Here is a 20,416-nt window from a genome sequence, read left to right as displayed (position 1 = left end):
CCCCGTTCTGGCATACGTGTCCCACCATCCCGGGACCCTTTCTGGCATATGTGTCCTCCGATCCCGGACCCGTTCCGGCATATGTGCCCCCCCATCCCGGGCCCCGTTCCGGCATATGTGTCCCCCCATCCCGGGACCCTTTCTGGCATATGTGACCCCCATACTGTGCCCCTTTCCGGCATACATGTACCCCATCCCTGGCCCCATTCCGGCATACGTGTCCCACCATCCCGGGACCCTTTCAGGCATACGTGACCCCCATACTGTGCCCCTTTCCGTCATATGTGTCCCCCCATCCTGGGCCCCGTTCCAGCATGCGTCTCCCCCCATTCGGGGCCCCGTTCCGGCATACGTGTCCCCCCATCCCGGGCCCCGTTCCGGCATACGTGTCCCCCCATCCTGGGCCACTTTCTGGCATACGTGACCCCCATACTGTGCCCCTTTCCGGCATATGTGTCCCCCCCCATCCTGGGCCCCTTTCTGGCATAAGTGACGCCCATACTGTGCCCCTTTCCGGCATATATGTACCCCATCCTGGGCCCCTTTCTGGTATACCTGTCCCCCCATCCTGGGCCCCTTTCCGGCATACGTGTCCCCCATCCTGGACTCCTTTCTGGCATACGTGTCCCTCATTCTGGGACCCTTTCCGGTATACCTGTCCCCCCATCCTGGGAGCCTTTCCGGCATACGTGTCCCCCATCCCGGGCCCCTTTCCGGCATACCTGTCCCCCCACCCCGGTCCCTGTTCCTGCATGCGTCTCCCCCCATTTCGGACCCTGTTCCAGCATATGTGTCCCCCCATCCCAGGCCCCGTTCTGGCATACGTGTCCCCCCATCCCGGGCCCCGTTCCGGCATACGTGTCCCCCCATCCCGGGCCCCTGTCCGGCATTCGTGTCCCCCCATCCGGGGCCCCTTTCCGGCATATGTGTCCCCCCATCCCGAGCCCCTTTCCGGCATATGTGTCCTCCGATCCCGGACCCGTTCCGGCATATGTGTCCCCCCATCCCGGGCCCCGTTCCGGCATATGTGTCCCCCCATCCCGGGAACCTTTCTGGAATACGTGACCCCCATACTGTGCCCCTTTCCGGCATATGTGTACCCCATCCCGGGCCCCGTTCCGGCATACGTGTCCCACCATCCCGGGACCCTTTCAGGCATACGTGACCCCCATACTGTGCCCCTTTCCGTCATATGTGTCCCCCCATCCTGGGCCCCGTTCCAGCATGCGTATCCCCCCATTCCGGGCCCCGTTCCGGCATACGTGTCCCCCCATCCCGGGCCCCGTTCCGGAATACGTGTCCCTCCATCCCAGGCCTCTTTCCGGCATAAGTGTCCCCCCATCCGGGGCCCCTTTCCGGCATACGTGTCCCCCCATCCTGGGCCCCTTTCTGGCATAAGTGTCCCCCCATCCTGGGCCCCTTTCTGGCATAAGTGTCCCCCTATCCTGGGCCCCTTTCTGGCATATGTGTCCCCCCCATCCTGGGCCCCTTTCCGGCATACATGTCCCCCCATCCGGACACGTTCCGGCATATGTGTCCCCCCATCCTGGGCGTTCGTGTTACCCCATCCTGGACTCTTTCTGGCATACGTGACCCCCATACTGTGCCCCTTTCCGGCATACATTTACCCCATCCTGGGCCACTTTCTGGCATACGTGTCCCCCATCCTGGACCCCTTTCTGGCATACGTGTCCCTCATTCTGGGACCCTTTCCGGTATACCTGTCCCCCCATCCTGGGAGCCTTTCCGGCATACGTGTCCCCCATCCCCGGCCCCTTTCCGGCATACCTGTCCCCCCATCCCAGGCCCCGTTCCGGCATATGTGTCCCCCCCATCCTGGGCCCCTTTCTGGCATACGTGACGCCCATACTGTTCCCCTTTCCGGCATATATGTACCCCATCCTGGGCCCCTTTCTGGTATACCTGTCCCCCCATCCTGGGCCCCTTTCCGGCATACGTGTCCCCCATCCTGGACCCCTTTCTGGCATACGTGTCCCTCATTCTGGGACCCTTTCCGGTATACCTGTCCCCCCATCCTGGGAGCCTTTCCGGCATACGTGTCCCCCATCCCCGGCCCCTTTCCGGCATACCTGTCCCCCCATCCCAGGCCCCGTTCCGGCATACGTGTCCCCCCATCCCGGGCCCCGTTCCGGCATACGTGTCCCCCCATCCCGGGCCCCTGTCCGGCATTCGTGTCCCCCCATCCCGGGCCCCTTTCCGGCATATGTGTCCCCCCATCCCGGGCCCCTTTCCGGCATATGTGTCCTCCGATCCCGGACCCGTTCTGGCATATGTGTTCCCCCATCCCGGGCCCCGTTCCGGCATATGTGTCCCCCCATCCCGGGACCCTTTCTGGCATATGTGACCCCCATACTTTGCCCCTTTCCGCCATACGTGTACCCCATCCTGGGACACTTTCTGGCATATGTGACCCCCATACTGTGCCCCTTTCCGGCATACGTGTACCCCATCCCGGGCCCTGTTCCGGCATACGTGTACCCCCATCCCAGGACCCTTTCTGGCATACGTGACCCCGATACTGTGCCCCTTTCTGTCATATGTGTCCCCCCATCCTGGGCCCCTTTCTGGCATACGTGACCCCCATACTGTGCGCCTTTCCGGCATACGTGTACCCCATCCTCAGCCCCTTTCTGGTATACCTGTCCCCCCCATCCTGGGCCCCTTTCCGGCATACATGTCCCCCATCCTGGATCCCTTTCTGGCATACATGTCCCTCATTCTGGGACCTTTTCCGGTATGCCTGTCCCCCCATCCTGGGCCCCTTTCCGGCATACGTGTCCCCCATCCCGGGCCCCTTTCCGGCATACGTGTCCCTCCATCCCAGGCCCCGTTCCAGCATGCGTCTCCCCCCATTCCGGGCCCCGTTCCGGCATACGTGTCCCCCCATCCGGGGCACAGTTCCGGCATACGTGTCCCCCCTTCCCAGGCCTCGTTCCGGCATACGTGTCCCCCCATCCGGGGCCCCTTTCAGGCATACGTGTCCCCCCATCCGGAGTCCCTCTCCGGCATATGTGTCCCCCCATCCGGGGCCCCTTTCTGGTATATGTGTCCCCCCCATCCTGGGCCCCTTTCAGACGTACGTGTCCCCTCATCCTGGGCCCCTTTATGGCATAATTGTCCCCCCATCCTGGGCCCCTTTCTGGTATATGTGTCCCCCCCATTCTGGGCCCCTTTCAGGCGTACGTGTCCCCCCATCCTGGTCCCCTTTCTGGCATAAGTGTCCCCCTTCCTGGGCTCCTTTCTGGTATACGTGTCCCCCCATCCTGGGCCCTTTTCTGGTATTCCTGTCCCCCATCCTGTGCCCTTTTCTAGTATATGTGTCCCCCATTCTGGGCCCCTTTCTGGTATATGTGTCCCCCATCCCGGGCCCCTTTCTGGTATACGTGTCCCCCATCCTGTGTCCCTTTCTGGTATACGTGTCCCCCAGCCTGGGCTTTTTTCTGGTATACGTGTCCCCCATCCTGTGCCCCTTTCTGGCATATGTGCCCCCCCCATTCTGGGCCCCTTTCCAGCATATGTGTCCCCCGATCCGGGGCCCCTTTACGGCATACGTGTCCCCCCATCCCGGTCTCCGTTCCAGCATACGTGTCCCCCCATCCCGGTCCCCTTTCTGGTATACGTGTCCCCCATCCTGGGCCCCTTTCTGGTATACGTGTCCCCCATCCTCGGCCCCTTTCTGGTATACGTGTCCCCCATCCTGTGTCCCATTCTGGTATACGTGTCCCCCAGCCTGGGCTTCTTTCTGGTATATGTGTCCCCCATCCTGTGCCCCTTTCTGGCATATGTGCCCCCCCATTCTGGGCCCCTTTCCAGCATATGTGTCCCCCGATCCTGGGCCCCTTTATGGCATACGTGTCCCCCCATCCCGGTCTCCGTTCCAGCATACGTGTCCCCCCATCCCGGGCCCCTTTCTGGCATACGTGTCCCCTCATCCCGGGCTTCTTTCCGGCATACACCTCCCCCCATCCCGGCCCCTTTCCTGCATACCTGTCCCCCCATCGTGGGCCCCTTCCGGCATACTTGTCCCCCATCCCTGCCCCCTTTCCTGCATACCTCTCCCGCCATCCCGGGCCTCTTTCCGGCATACACGTCCCCCATCCCGGGCCCCTTTCTGGCATACACGTCCCCCATCCCGGGCCTCTTTCCGGCATACACGTCCCCCATCCCGGGCCCCTTTCTGGCATACACGTCCCCCATCCCGGGCCTCTTTCCGGCATACACGTCCCCCATCCCGGGCCCCTTTCTGGCATGCGTCAGGTCTCCTCCTCATCAGTATTGTGCACCTGTGCCGATACCTGGCACCAAATGCAGAAGTGAGAGGTTCCGGATTACCTCCTTTAGTCCGGCACCTGGGCTCCCTGATCCCTGCTGGATTATCAGATATTCTAGATTATCACAGTAAGAAAAGCCAATATGTGAAATTAAAAGGGCGTGCGTTACCTGTACCGTGCACCTGTCCTTCTCTTATAAACCTTCATGCCCGCTAGACGTTTGCTATGTTTAGGCGTGATGTCACCTCCCGCTGCAGAAGTGAGCGGAGCGGGATTATCCCTTTAAGACACCATGCATTACTTCCTTTAACCCTCTCAGGGCCAAAATCGAGCCTGACTGCGGCATTGTTTAAGAAGTGCTACCTGTGCTGCCGTTCCCCATCATGGATGCAGTGTAACGGGGGCAGTTCCTGACTTCTGATCCCCCCCCCCCCGGATGCATTTTGCATAAGTTTACACGGTCATACTGGGCCTTAATGGGAACATTTTAGGTAATAAAAGCTGAGCTCTGATTGGTTGCAACGCATTATTCATTCAATGCCGTCAGTCGTAGAAGAAAATGCGGCCACCGTGCCGGTGCTGGGCGGAGATGGCGGCACGGACTCAGCCGGGGAGGCTTATATTGAACGGGGAGTCACGTACGTTGTAAAATCTGATGCAGCAGAGTTGGCAGTAACATATAGAATACAATAAAAATCAAATCTGGTGGAAAAAATGTGAAAAACTCCGGGATAAAACTGACTTAAAATCTATCCTGAAGAATAATATAGATGACAAAACTCCATCCAGAAATGTAACTTTTTCATCTGAGGAAGGTTTTTCAGACATCAATGCAGAGAGCTCAGAATCCTCAAAAGATGGAACAGGAGGAGATTGTGGTAATCCTGCTTCAAAAAATGACAGGAGAAGCGACCGAGGAGGAGGAAATCCAGATCCCCAAGCTTCAATACGAGGGGCAACAAAAAGTAGACAACCCATGGTCCGGTGTTATCGTGCTCACCCCTACAATTCTTTCTGAACATGAGATCAATATCTTAAATAAAGGGAGTAATTTTGTTCCTAATCAGGATTGTGATTTATTTCAAACGATTCTAGACGTAAATAAACTAGCCAGATTATTGACAGTAAAAAAGCATTTTTATAATGATCTCAATGTCCCTGGGGAATTGTATAAGGAGGAGGATAATTCCTACACCTTTACGCCCCATTATATCGAGCATTTCTTCTTTGAATGAAAATTTAAGTCGACGGGTAGATTTGTATCTACAGCCATTAATTCCCAGAACACCGGGTTACTTAAAAGATACGTCATCAGTAATTGATTACATGAAAAATGTAAAATGGTCTGAAAAATGTAAATTTCTGTCATGCGATGTGGTAAATCTGTTTTCATCTATTCCACATAATCTGGCATTAACTGCTGTATTCCACCATTTACAAAAATATATGGACGAAACGAAGGAAATGATTATCCGGAGCACTGAATATCTCCTTGAGAATAATTTTTTTATGTTCAATGAAGAATATTATTTCCAAATCAAAGGTTGCCCAATGGGCTCATGTTTCTCCCCATCTTTGGCCGCACTTTTTTTATCGTGGTGGGAAGAAAACGCTATTTTCACAGACAAAAATCATTTTAAAAATGACATTGAACTATATGTTAGATATTTGGACGATGTTTTACTAATATGGGTAGGAGAAGTGGAAAAAATCCCAGATTTTTTATCCTATATCAATGCTAATGATGTCAATTTACAATTTACTTATACTGAACCGCAGGATAATATCAGCTTTTTGGATTTGTATCTCATGGGGGATGTAAAATAACAAAAGGTTAAATATGGCAACTATAGAAAACCTATTAGTGTGAACGCTGCACTTAGAGCCGACAGCGGCCACCCGCCCGTACTGTGAATTCAATCCCCTATGGGGAATTAAATAGGATTTATAGAGATAGCTCTGATATCACACTATTCAATGAACAAAGGTAGCAACATCTAGATTAATGGAAAGGGGGTATAAGAAAAAACATATTGATTCAACAACTATTATAAACAGATATCTCCCTGTATTATTCCAAGATCGGGACTTAAATAAAATCCTGAGAAATGGATTAGTATGTGTGCCGAGAAAAGGGAGATGAATAGGTGCTACTCTTTCCCCAAGTCTATACATGCCACAAAAAAAGTGATAAAAAAACCTGGCGAAGTTGTAAAGGTTTTTTTTAAATGTGCATGTTCCAAATGTACCATGTGCCAGTATACATTGCAAACGCAAAGAATTGATGCAGCCAATGATATTAAAAGATTTATCAATTGCAATACTAACTATGTTGTGTATTGCATATTTTGCAAAGAATGTGAAATAAAATACATTGGCTGCACAATACGTAAATTAAAGAAAAGGATGGAGAACATGTTACCAACATCAACAATAAAAAGGCATCCTATTCAGGAGCATGCAAGCATTCTGTAGAGAGACATAAAGGGGAATTAAACAATTTATCATTCTTTGAGATAGAAAAAGTGGATATTCCTGTTAGAGGAAAAAACTCCTCCTAAGAGAATTATTTTGGATCATTAAACTTGATACAAAATACCCCAGCGGTATGAACCATAGGAATGATACCCTTTACCTATATTACATTTTAGGGATTTGAATGCAGGGTTTTTTTGGGGGGGTTTTGGCTTTTTTTGGGGGGGGGGTTGTTTGTTTTTTTGTGTTTTTTTTTTCTCCTTCTGGTTTTCCTTGTGATTTAGCCTTGTGAATATGCTAATTATTCTCTAATGTGATTGATTGTTAACATATGTGTTTATTGATCAGCGGTTGGTCACCATTTGTTTTTATACCATGTATCATAAGGAATCTGTATCTCAGTGAATAAGGGCTTTTTGCCAGAAACACGATGAGATGTATTCCCAACCTGTATGATCTTTTAAATTATTTTGTAATAAATTGAGGATTTTAATTATTTTTGGGACTCACCAAAATGATTTTCTTATGTGAAGCCGTAAGTCACGGCTACTGGTTGGAGACCTGTAACATTGTAAGACGGACTGAGTCATATAAATAGGACACGGCAAGGCTGCTTTTTTGCTCAATAACATATATAATACACTGAAAATCAAATCTGATGAAAAAAATTTGAAAAAAATCCCCAAAAATCAGTCCGGATCGCTCCTGTCTCTCTGCTGCCACCTAGCTGTGCAGTGGGGTAATACCACATTATCAGCAGACTTTTCATCCAGTATGGCGGACGAGTGCTGTCAGTATGGAGGATATATGTCGTGTGGATTAATACGGAGCAGAAATTCTGTATTTTATTCCTGGTATCACAATCCACGATTGTGCCGCCATCTTTAGGGCAGGTCACAGAATAAAACACCTGGACATGAACGCGTCATAAATTTGTGCTTCACTGACAGCAAACAGAGATCCTAACATGATAAAGGAAGTCCAGGCATGCTGGGAGTTGTAGTTGTGCACGGGCGCTCCGCCCCTGTGTTAGCAGCCTCAGGTGTTGCATTGCAGCCTCACCTCCTCATTATATAAAGGGCGGCTCTCAGGGGGGTTTCTGCAGGCTTCTCTCAGGTTTTAGGTGTTGTAGAGTGGAAGAATGCCCCCAAAGAGGACCAGGAAGAAGATGGCGTCCCGGCCTCGGGAGAGTGGAGATTCTGGGCTGGGGATGGTGGATCCTCTGCAGGAACAGAAGAATGAGAAGATCCGGCTCTTCATGCAGGACTTCATACAGCAAGGTGAGTGGTGGCCAAAATGGCTTTAAGGGGTCCTCCAGCTTCAACCCAGATGTGAATGCACAACTCTCCGCATGCTCTGTCCACAGGCTACGATGGGAGTTGTAGTTATAGATCTATTCCCCACTGATCTGCTCCAATGTATCAGCCATGCAGCTGGTGGCCACCATGGGTGGGGTTCTGGCCACTAAGTGTAGAGTAGCCTGGATACATTGTACCTTATTCTCAGCAGTCTGTGCAGGGGTGGTCAGACGTCAGTAGGGGCCCCGGGCCCTCGGTCACCTATATGCTCCTATTTTCCTGTCTTATGCAGGGAAGGAGCGTAAGGCGGAGGTGATGAAGGAGCTGGAGGTTCTCTCCATGCTCCCAGACCAGATCCTGGAGGTGGAACTCCTGAAGATGCCGATGTCCGTACGACAGATGAAGGTTGCCGAGTACTACAGTGAGTCTGACACTGCCCAACAACATGGCGGTCACCCAGCTCTGCGAGGCTCCTGACTGGCTGTGAATAGGGGAGAGGGAGGATGGAGGCCGTACACATTAGCTCCCAGCTTTTCTATAAAATAACAGGCTCTCTTCTACTGATCCAGGATGGGTTTCTGTATTCATAATTCTGCAGGCTTCAGAGCTGAAATCCTCTCATGACTTTCTGCTTGTATTCTGGAAAGTAGAATAGTGAGTGCAGCTCTGGAGTATAATAGTGACTGCATGGCACCAGCAGAAGTCCCACTTCTTATCTGTTTTTAGAGCTGATGGACATGGACAAGGCTGACACTGCTTCCGTTCTGATGGTGAGGGGCATCCTGATACTTGTAGTTCTGTCTCTAGTGTTGGCTCCTTTATGGGCTGTTCTTTGCGTCTTCCTTGGTCGCAGGCTGACAGACTGGATGAAGAACTGCAAGAGGCCAAACTAGTAAGAAAGAACAGCAAGAAAGGTAAGTGTGTGTCTGGAGCTGGATGAGGTGGCTGTAGTGGTCAGGTTACCGGCAGACTATCTTCTCAGTTAAGGTCACCACGACTGTAGAACATGATCCTAAAGTGATGTCCACGAAGCAGAAGAACCGGACAGTGCAGAAGGTGAGTGCAGATGGTCCTCATTAATGGAGAAGCTTGGTGAGGGTACTGTCCAAAGGTCAACTACTACCAGTACCTGGATGGTGGTATCCAAATATTGCTGGAGGAACAGGACTCTGGAGCAATGGTGCAGAAGCCTTCACCAGGTCGTGCATCCCGCCATGTGATGACTCACGCTGCATCTAACTCTTCTCTCCTTTGTAGGTTGTAAAAAGTAAATCTCTTGTTTCACTGACTAATGATTCTGGGAAGAAAACGGCCTCTTTACCCAGGTAACTTCTGGGGGCTCCGCCGGGTTGACATTTCATCAGGACAACATCGGCCGTGCGTTAATTTACATCGCACTCCCAAAAACCTATGTATGTGGGATATTGGGGAGCAGAGGGGTAAATGCTGCTGACCCATCATGTTCAATTTATAGCAATGGTTTAATTACTACCCCCTGCCACTGGGGGGCGACAGGTGCAAATAAAGCTGTATGCACACTGCTGTAGTCAGTGGTGTAACTACAGTCCAAGGGGCCCCAGTGCAAAATTTGGACTGACCTCCCCAACCCCCTTGGCCTTGTGTTCCAGATACAGTGAAGATGTGCATACCCTCATGTAACAATGTCCTCCATCCTGATGTAATGTCTCATCCTTGGCCCCTTCCTGGAATAAAGTCACCCACCCTGGACCCCTTCTAGTAGTGATGTCTCAATCCTTGGGCCCCCTCCATTAATGGTTTCCCATCCTGGTATAATCTCTCCGTCCTTGGGCCCTTTCCTGGTATAATGTCCTTCCATCCTGGGCTTCTTCCATTAATAAAGTCCCTGTTCTTCTGCTCTTATCCAACAAATATATAAAAAAAATAAATGGATTCCCCTTGCCTTCTCCTGCTCCCCCACAGATCGTCATCCTCCTGTATTGCTGGGGTAGAAACAGTCAGCTGACTTCAGCGAGCGACAGACAGCACATGATGTCACTGCCACGTGCCCCCAGTTCCTTGCATGCTGATGTCAGCTGGTGGTCTGTACTGTGGTGCAGGGATCTGGTAGGTCTCTGCACCACAATACATTTCAGTTTAACCTTCGTCCTCTGACATCCAGCTGAAACTGCTGCAGGTGAGCCTGGTCATGGCTTCTAAACAGTCACCACTAGAGGGAGCTGCCTGTATACAGCTTATAGTGAGTGGTGGGGAGCTCCCCCTAGTGGTGGCTAAAAGCAGCATTTATCTGAATATTAGGTTTCATGAAATTCTAATTTGTTTCATTAGGTCGATATCTGCAACTCCATTAAATAAAGCTCCCAAGAAGATGATGTCCACTTCGTCCTGCAGAACGTTATCCAGACCCTCCAAGTACATCGGACTTTATACCTTGAGTGGTTGCTCTCTGCAAATGTACGATGTAAATTCTTTTTCTTTTTTTTTTTCAGAAATGTGATCGCACCTTCTACCCGCGTCACAAGAAGCCGCGCCGGCTTGTCAGTGAATGCCATCCCGACGCTACATGAAGGCCTTCCTCTTGTACAGATACCATTGGTGGATGGGCAGGTAATGTGGGGTACCCAGATCTTGCTGCAACTACAGAAATCCTAATGGTGCCATCCTGGTAGGTGCCCTATGCTTAGTCCATGTCCTTTGTCACAATTTTTCATCCTCTTATGAAGTTTGGAGTCTTGCACAAGTTTTTGATATCCATGAACTTTAGGGAGCCCCCTCTCTGAGGTCTCCAGGGGTCCGCCTGCCCTCATCCTATGGTTTCTTCTTTCCTTGCAGACTTTATCATCTGCATATGACGACCTGGAGTCTCTGGACGTGGAGCTGCTGAGACAAGACACTGTACAGCACATACACACACTGGTGGTGAGCGGCTCTACATGGAGGCCTATACATAGAGCTCATGTATTCCTTCACTGGCTGCAGGCGGAAATGCCGACAATGAGGAATAGAGAGAAAGCTGGAGGCTTCTTGTACCATCAACTCAATCTTTGTCTCCGCAGGGTCAGCTCACCACCCTGTGCACCAAAGCAACGCAGCATCTTGGGAGCTGCCAAGAGTGATGGAGACCTGGGAGCCGCGTTCTCCGGCCATTTTAATAAATGTCTTATTTATGCAAATGACTTTGTATTTCTAATTAATAAAGCTATGAACTAATCTTACGGTGTTGATCTGTGAGCAAGGGCTGGTAAGGAACAAGTGTTAGCTGCATTATACTCCAGAGCTGCACTCACTATTCTGCTGGTGCAGGCACTGTATGCATACGGTAGTGTTCAAAATAACACCAGTGTGTTCAGAAACACAAGTTAAGCACAATCTTTCTACTAGTTATTTCCAGCACTGGGAACATTGCACACTGTTTTCTAATTCAAAATACGAAGAGAAATGTATATCATTTTTATCTAATTACAGAAAAATAACAAATGAACATTGGGCTGTTGTAAAAAAAATAGCAGCGTCTGCATTTGTCTTTACAAACTCACAATAGTTCTTTTTTTTTTTTTTTTTTTTTTTTGAGGATTTGCCATTCCTGTGAATCACTATCCTAATTAGTTGTTACCCACAGTTTGTTAGAACTGCGTCACATCTATGTTGCATAGAGTCAACCAACTTCTGGCACCTGTCAGCTGTTATTCCAGCCCAGGATGCTTTGACTACATTCCACAATTTTCTGGTATTTGTTGGTTTTGCCTCAAACTGCATTTTTGATGTCACCCCACAAGTGTCCTATCAAATTAAGGTCCGAGGATTGGGCCGACCATTCCATAACCAATTTTGTTGGATTGGAACCAAGATTTTGCTTGTTGTCTTGTTGAAACATCCATTTCAAGGTCATATCCTCTTCAGCGCAAGGCAACATGACCTCTTCAAGTATTTTAATATCTGCAAACTGGTCCATGATCCCTGGTATGCGTTAAATAGGTCTGGCATCATAAGAGAAACATGCCCATATCATGATGCTTCCACCATGCTTCACTGTCTTCAGAATGTACTGGGGCTGAATGCAGAGTTTGGGGGTCATCTGACGAACTGTATGCGGCCTTTGGAACCAAAAACAATTTTTTCCTTTTATCAGTCCACAAAATGTTTCTCTATTTTTCTTTAGGCCAGTTGATGTGCTCTTTGGCAAATTGTATCCGCTTTAGTACATGTCTTTTTATAACAGTGGGACTTCTTGCTAAGAGATTAGCTTCACACAGGCGTCTCCTGTCACAGATGACTTGAGACTGTCTGTGATCATCGGCTGGGCCTTTGCCATTCTGGCTATTCTTCCATCCATTTGAACGGTAGTCTTCAGCTTTCTTTCCCGTCTCTCTGGTTTTGCTTTCCATTTTAAAACATTGGAGATCATTTTAGCTGAACAGCCGATCATTGTCGACACTTCTTTAAGTTTTACCCTCTTCAATCAACTTTTTGTTCAGAAGAACCATGTACTGTGACGCCAACAACCCATATTTCTCAGGCTTTCAAGGAGAAATGCATGTACAACATGTGCTGGCTTCACCCTTACATAAGGGCCACCTGTTTCTTCACAGAATGATTGACCTCCACACTTATTTTGAACACAATTATTCTAATACACAGACTCAAACCTGCAGTCTGGTGGTTTTCTTACAATCTACTACACCAACTGGTAAATTGTCTGACATGTGGTAAAATAATATACCAAAAACAGTGATTTATCTGCTCAGTCATATTGGACTGCTATTATTTTGAACACTACAGTACATTACTGATCCTGAGTTACATCCTGTAATATACTTTAGAGCTAATTCCACCAGCAGAATAGTGAGCGCAGCTCTGGGATATAATGCAGGATCAGTAGACCGCTTTGTCATGATAAATGTACCTTTCCCTGCAGACATGTGGCTTTTCAGTTTACAATGAAATTGAATGTTTAATTTTGCATATAACAGGGTCTTGTGTTTTTTTTAAGTTTAAACATCAGTAACTATTACCTTGTCAGTCTGGTGTTTGCCTATAGGAACCTGCACTAAAGTGAGCTGATGCTTGTTCTGGGAATCTGCCTGTATGTATAGTACCTGACTGACTATCACAAGGTTTCCCCTGTAAGTTGCTGGAGGGCCTCTGTGCTGCTGTGGGCTCATATTGTAATCATACTGCCCCCTAGATGTAGATTGAGATGGGAAAGCTCCCAGCCACGAATGATGAGAAGTAAAAAAAAAAATAGGTGGAGAAATTCCCATCAAATCCAAACTGTGGGGCCAGCCAAAGTAGTCTACAGCAAATGGGGGTCACACAACTTTTATTGTGCCTCCCCTTAGTAGCCAGAACGAGTCTTCCTTGGTGCAGTTGCCGTCATCCTGAAGTCGGCAGAGAAGACTCCAGTTAGTTTATGTAAGGACGCATTGAAGGTACCTAGTGATTCCCAACCCACTTACTTCCGTATAGGACGTGAGCCGTACCGATGAGAACTCTCACACCAAGACACATGCATGATCGGCAGGGATCACGCATGTCTTATTAGGATAAGGCATCTCCAGGTCACTCACTCCTGATTAAGAAATAAATTGCTCAGGCCAGCACCATCTCATCTCTATATGCTACACCTAGGATTAGATCCCAACCACAGAATTAAATATATAGCTATAATTTCATGAATCGGTACATAAGGCCTCCCTTTTACTAAACTCTCCAATCTGTCCTGAATGATATGCCTTTCCAGTCACTACACCGATGCCTCGACCCTGTGCCAGACATTGCACTGGTTACCCATCCGATACAAAATCCAATATAAACTTCTCTCATCCACACAGTTCGGCACCACCCTAATCTCCTCCCTCGTCTGTCAACTACCCTATCCGTGCCCTCCGTCCCATCTGACCTTAAGGCTAACATCTTCAATAATCCAAACCTCCCAGACTTCTCTAATGCTGCAGCAATTCTCAGGAATGCACTCCCCAAGAAAATGCAATGAATTCCCACCACCCACAGTTTTAAGAGTGGACTTAAAACGCATTTCTTTAGACTGGCCTATCACGTCACTAACTATTCCCTTTGTCCGCAAGTCAGAAGTAAAATCAGAAGTTGTGGTCACAAGATAGTGCCACAGAAGGACTGAAGGTGAAGACGCCGCCGGGTTAATATAAGACTAAGTGCAAGGATCTTAGGTTTTCAGCGCTGGAGTAGCACTTCAAAAAAAACTATGCATTTTTCTGCATATTAATCAAATTCAACTGGGAGGATGAAAAACCGTGAATTATGCAAAGATAAAAAATAAATTTTGCAGAAAAAAAAATGCCCGATAATATTAGTATAAAAGCAATGTTCCGATGCATATTTGCTCAGTCCGGACTATTCGTCACCATGTCGGAAAGTAATCGGCGGCGGAGATACAGACCATAAAATTGTTTATTCTATACGTAGCAGGTCATATAAGTGCAGCCAAATACACAGCTCCAGAACAAAAAAACATACACATGTACAGGTCCGAACGTAAGAGAAAATCTACACAGACTGATAAGAATCAAGCAGTCGGTACAAAGAGCGGCAGATTTGCGCCTCGTCTTCCTTTTCTTTGTTTTTGTTTGGAGGATTTTTTTTTTTTTCTCGTCAGAACTGCAGGTAAAGCCGTGTGGTTAGTTTTAACAGATTAAATTATAACACTCTGAAAATACTAAATCGAACCAATTAAAAAAGTTACAAGTACAGCGTCTGAGATGTCGGTCGTATCAGAACCATTGGGGCAATTCTCTGGGTCACAGAAACAAACAAAAAAATATAACAAAAATAAAACAGGCAAAAAAAAAAAATAATTATAATTATCTGAAACAAAATCCTTGTTTGTTGTGCAATTCTGCATAGAAATGGTTACTGGTGTGCACACTGGACACCGGGGCCGTGGTGGCTGCTGCTCTCGTCATCCGAGCTGTCGTTGTACGCCTCGCGCCTCTGTCCCCCTGCTGAGCCGCGGGTACTGTCGAATTCTTGAAGGTCTACCTCCTCTGTCTCTCCGGTCACGTTGGTAGTCTCTGGTCTGGCTGGAAGCAGATCTTCAAGTTCCTGTAAGAAAAAGATATTTCTATGACCTTCGTGTATGGAGTCATGGTCACCACTGCATCCACACTGTGGGGCTCACTCTGTATAATCCCTTCCTTAAAAGGACTATTCTCAAAATAATGACTACTGGTAACCCCTGCAACCCTTCTCAAAAAGGAGTGAGTGCATGCGTGTGACCTCTGCCCTGCTTCCTCCAGCAGTCCCATAGATCGAGCATGCACACCTTCGACTTCTGTTCTGCTCTGCTTCCTCCGGCAGTCCCACAGATCGAGCATGCATACCTCAGACCTCTGCTCCCTCCAGCAGTCCCATAGATCGAGCATGCACACCTCCGACCTCTGCTTCCTCAGGCAGCCCCATAGATCGAGCATGCACACCTCCGACCTCTGCTTCCTCAGGCAGCCCCATAGATCAAGCATGCACACCTCCGACCTCTGTTCCCTCCAGCAGTCCCATAGATCGAGCATGCACACCTCCGACCTCTGCTTCCTCAAGGCAGCCCCATAGATCAAGCATGCACACCTCTGACCTCTGCTCCCTACAGCAGCCCCATAGATCAAGCATGCACACCTCCGACCTCTGCTCCCTCCAGCAGTCCCATAGATCGAGCATGCACACCTCCGACCTCTGCTTCCTCAGGCAGCCCCATAGATCAAGCATGCACACCTCCGACCTCTGCTCCCTCCAGCAGTCCCATAGATCGAGCATGCACACCTTCGACTTCTGTTCTGCTCTGCTTCCTCCGGCAGTCCCACAGATCGAGCATGCATACCTCAGACCTCTGCTCCCTCCAGCAGTCCCATAGATCGAGCATGCACACCTCCGACCTCTGCTTCCTCAAGGCAGCCCCATAGATCAAGCATGCACACCTCCAACCTCTGCTCCCTACAGCAGCCCCATAGATCAAGCATGCACACCTCCGACCTCTGCTCCCTCCAGCAGTCCCATAGATCGAGCATGCACACCTCCGACCTCTGCTTCCTCAGGCAGCCCCATAGATCAAGCATGCACACCTCTGACCTCTGCTCCCTACAGCAGCCCCATAGATCAAGCATGCACACCTCCGACCTCTGCTCCCTCCAGCAGTCCCATAGATCGAGCATGCACACCTCTGACCTCTGCTTCCTCAGGCAGCCCCATAGATCAAGCATGCACACCTCCGACCTCTGCTCCCTACAGCAGCCCCATAGATCAAGCATGCACACCTCCGACCTCTGCTCCCTCCAGCAGTCCCATAGATCGAGCATGCACACCTCCGACCTCTGCTTCCTCAGGCAGCCCCATAGATCAAGCTTGCACACCTCCAACCTCTGCTCCCTACAGCAGCCCCATAGATCAAGCATGCACACCTCCGACCTCTGCTCCCTCCAGCAGTCCCATAGATCGAGCATGCACACCTCCGACCTCTGCTCCCTCCAGCAGTCCCATAGATCGAGCATGCACACCTCCGACCTCTGCTTCCTCAGGCAGCCCCATAGATCAAGCATGCACACCTCCGACCTCTGCTCCCTCCAGCAGTCCCATAGATCGAGCATGCACACCTTCGACTTCTGTTCTGCTCTGCTTCCTCCGGCAGTCCCACAGATTGAGCATGCATACCTCAGACCTCTGCTCCCTCCAGCAGTCCCATAGATCGAGGTTGCACACCTCCGACCTCTGCTTCCTCAGGCAGCCCCATAGATCAAGCATGCACACCTCCGACCTCTGTTCCCTCCAGCAGCCCCATAGATCGAGCATGCACACCTCTGCTCCATTTAAAGGGAACTTGGCTTCCGGATTTAGGAGCCATATTCTCAGGCTCGCTGATGGTCCGACCCCCAGCGATCAGTGCCGATGTAGGAATACCCCTTTAGACCAGATGATCGCATGAGTAAGGAATAAGCTATAACCCGATAGTTAGACTTTTACAACCACAGGGTCTGGAACTAACAGTCCTTTGGGACTCACCGTGAGTTTTTCTGGGTTAATCCAATTGTTTTCTGGAAATTGGACTTCAAACTTGATGAAGAGGTCGCCCTTTTCAAAAGGATTACGGTACTGTGGCATGCCCTCACCCCGAACGACACGAACCGACCCTGGAAAAACAAAAACACACCACAAGGAGTTACCATTAATTAAGCTAATTATGCTTGCACTCAGCATTGCAAGGTCTGACCCCCGCGATCATTACCTGGCTCAATGACTTTTCCCGGGGGATACTTGACGACGATCTGACGTGCATCGAGGTGCTTGAACGTGAACTGGAATCCGCACAAAGCCTCGACGAGGCCGATCTTGTGCGTCATGTGCAGGTCGTTGCCGTCTCTCTGAAAAGACTGCAGACGACAGCAGTGATTAATTTATCTGTGGTGACAGAGAGCGCTGATGTGGCCGCACGGACGAGGTTGGCGTCACGATGAAAATGAATAATTAAAGGCTGACAACTAAAGCAGTGCAGAGTGTTTCAGGACTGGCCCATGTGACACGTCTCTTACCTCGTGTTCTTTCTCTTGCAGGACCAGGACGATGTCGCCGGGCTCCACGCCAGGGGCCTGGTCGGCCTCTCCGGTGAATGTGATTCTCTGACCGTGTTTCATGCCTTTATCCACGTGAACTTCCAGAATTTTCACTTCTTTGATAACTTTTTTGCCTTCGCATTTTTTACAGCGGTCTTTTTCATTAATTACTTCCCCTAAAAAAAATAAAAATATAAAAAAAAAAAAAAAAAAGATAAAAATATGATGCATAAAATGAAAAGCACAAATCCAGTGCAAAGTAAGAGTGACCCTCCCCGAGAGACCCCCTAAGTGCCAGAGCGATACATGTAATAAAGGGCACGGACTTTAAAAACTTTTTGACATGTGGCAGAGGTTGTGACCACTTTTTCTGGGACCAGATCTGACCCTCTACATTAACCTCTCACTTACCTTCCCCGTTACAGTCAGAGCAGACGGACTGCATCTGCTGTACCATGCCCGGAGCCAGCTGTCTGATCATTATACGCACGCCTCGGCCTCTGCAGGCTGAACATTTCTGCACCGCTCCAGTTTTCCCGCCTTGTCTGCAGAAAAGAAATGACTCCGTGACGTTGTAAAAACTGAAACAGACCCTCAGAGATCACAGCAGGTTATTCAGTACAGCGAAAACCTGGAGAGGAAGGGGGGACTCACCCATTACAGGAGCTGCACAGCACGTTCTTGCTGAGCTGAAGTTTGGTGGTCTTTCCATTGTATAAATCTTCTAATGATACCCTAGAAAGGAGAAGAGCGATCATAAAAGAATGCAGGGGTCCTGGTTATCACAGGGCGGTTATATAAGAGGACGGGGGGCTCCTGGTTATCACAGGGCGGTTATATAAGAGGACGGGGGGCTCCTGGTTATCACAGGGAGGTTATATAAGAGGACGGGGGGCTTCTGGTTATCACAGGGCGGTTATATAAGAGGACGGGGGGCTCCTGGTTAGAACAGGGCGGTTATATAAGAGGACGGGGGGCTCCTGGTTAGAACAGGGCGGTTATATAAGAGGACGGGGGGCTCCTGGTTAGAACAGGGCGGTTATATAAGAGGACGGGGGGCTCCTGGTTAGAACAGGGCTGTTATATAAGAGGACAGGGGCTCCTGGTTATCACAGTGAGGTTATATAAGAGGACGGGGGGTCCGGCGTAACACAGTGAGGTTATACAAGAAGACGGGGGGGATCCAGCGTAACACAGTGAGGTTATATAAGAGGACAGGCGTATCACAGTGAGGTTATATAAGAGGACGGGGGTCCGGCGTATCACAGTGAGGTTATATGAGAGGACGGGGGTCCGGCGTATCACAGTTTCCCTCCAGCACAGGCAGTGACACTCACTTTAGAGGGTGCATCATGTCCTCTCCTCTCCGTCTTCCGTTGCGACTTCGATTCTGTCCACCCATGAAGCCGAAGAGACCACCTCCGAAAATGTGCGAGAAGATGTCATCCATGCCGCCGCCTCCGCTTCCTTCACGCAGGCCTTGCTCCCCATATCGGTCGTACAGCTCTCGCTTCTCTGGATTGGATAAGACTTCATAGGCGAAGCTGATCTCCTTGAACTGTAAATCAAAGTGGCAGCGTGAAGCCAAAATCTGCCCCCTCCCGCACCCCCTCCTCCAAAACCAGGAGCACAAAAGTCATTGCCACCCCCAGGTAATGATCACGAGATGTCCAGAAGGAGCAGTCAGGGCAAAATCTGCAGCAGGGGCTTCACAGACCGGGCGATCTATCTGTACTGTAATTCTGCAAGAATTTTACAGTCACTGACAGCAAGTAAATACATAACTACAACCGGAGCTGCAGACAATCACCAGGGGGTCCTCTGTGCTGCAGACAGTCACTCGCTGCATTAAGGAAACCTCAAGGACTGATGCAGTTACCTTGTCTCCGGCATTCGGGTTCTTGTCTGGGTGATATTCCTTGGCCAGCTTGCGGTACGCCTGTATCCGAGGAAGATGAGATACACGGATTATTACACAATATATGCAAAGCCATAGTGATCTGCAGATACACATAACCAGAGCGGACTCCTATGTACTGACTGCACCAGCAGAATAGTGAGTGCAGCTCTGGAGTATAATACAGGAGGTGTACAGTGCCTGAGCTGATTATGTAGCTGACATCTATATAGCTCCCTGTATAGTGGGGTACACCCCTGGGGTTCCCCACTGCATACAGCTCCTGGCTTAGCTGTGACCTCCCGAGTATTTGCTATGTGACTGACGTGCTGGATACCTGACGATGAACACAAATATCTCCACAATGTTCCCACATCAAACGCTTATAATTACACAGATGACGAGTGTCACCACGTGCCGCCTCCTCACAGGTCACCACGGGACGTCCTTAATTACCAGTCGCTCGGTGTACAAAGCGCTGCAAACTGCCAATTATATCCTATTATTGCGCTGATCTTATTTTGTAGGAAGTGGATTAATTTATGTAAAACCTGGATCACAATTATAAATAAGAAAACGAGAAGAGCGCCCGGGAGGTCCGGACACAGGATGTTACTGCCAAAGGCAGAACCGGGGTATAATTAGGATCTGACAGATGCAGCCAAATCCCCGCAGAGTCGCGGCCAGCGATGACATCATGGGTTTTCCTTCCTGCTGTGACATCATCATTCCCAGGTGAGAAACAAGAAAATCACAGCAACGAGGAAAGAACGTCGTGTGACGTCACCGCTGCCACCAGTGATCGGGCAAAACATTTAAGGAACCGGTACGAAAAATGATGGGGGTGATCCTCCCTGGTGAGAATTCCAGAACGCCGATCTGGTATGTCCGAATTCGGATAGCTGA

The 20,416-nt window shown here is 49.5% G+C and overlaps 2 protein-coding genes across 2 annotated transcripts; one reads left to right on the top strand and one right to left on the bottom strand.

Moving 5' to 3' along the window:
• The first annotated feature begins 7,749 nt into the window (after window positions 1-7,749).
• LOC141175925 (borealin-2-like) lies at window positions 7,750-11,160 on the top strand. The gene is made up of 10 exons (XM_073659921.1): window positions 7,750-8,047; window positions 8,358-8,486; window positions 8,792-8,835; window positions 8,919-8,979; window positions 9,048-9,121; window positions 9,323-9,390; window positions 10,373-10,456; window positions 10,534-10,651; window positions 10,877-10,963; window positions 11,101-11,160. Exons 1-10 carry the CDS (start codon window positions 7,909-7,911, stop codon window positions 11,158-11,160), a joined length of 864 nt encoding a protein of 287 aa, XP_073516022.1. The 5' UTR covers window positions 7,750-7,908.
• A 3,292-nt stretch (window positions 11,161-14,452) lies between these two features.
• On the bottom strand, window positions 14,453-19,650 carry DNAJA2 (DnaJ heat shock protein family (Hsp40) member A2). The gene is made up of 8 exons (XM_073659637.1): window positions 19,493-19,650; window positions 18,951-19,171; window positions 18,268-18,348; window positions 18,025-18,158; window positions 17,593-17,789; window positions 17,289-17,433; window positions 17,066-17,193; window positions 14,453-15,121 (listed from the first exon to the last, which is right to left on the bottom strand). Exons 1-8 carry the CDS (start codon window positions 19,625-19,627, stop codon window positions 14,930-14,932), a joined length of 1,233 nt encoding a protein of 410 aa, XP_073515738.1. The 5' UTR covers window positions 19,628-19,650; the 3' UTR covers window positions 14,453-14,929.
• Window positions 19,651-20,416: the final 766 nt, after the last annotated feature.

The sequence above is a fragment of the Phyllobates terribilis genome, unplaced genomic scaffold (genome assembly GCF_046119375.1).
Source record: "Phyllobates terribilis strain yellow unplaced genomic scaffold, ASM4611937v1 Scaffold_14__1_contigs__length_39327217, whole genome shotgun sequence".
In the NCBI taxonomy this organism is placed as follows: Eukaryota; Metazoa; Chordata; class Amphibia; order Anura; family Dendrobatidae; genus Phyllobates; species Phyllobates terribilis.
This window is presented reverse-complemented; position numbering and strand designations above follow the sequence as displayed.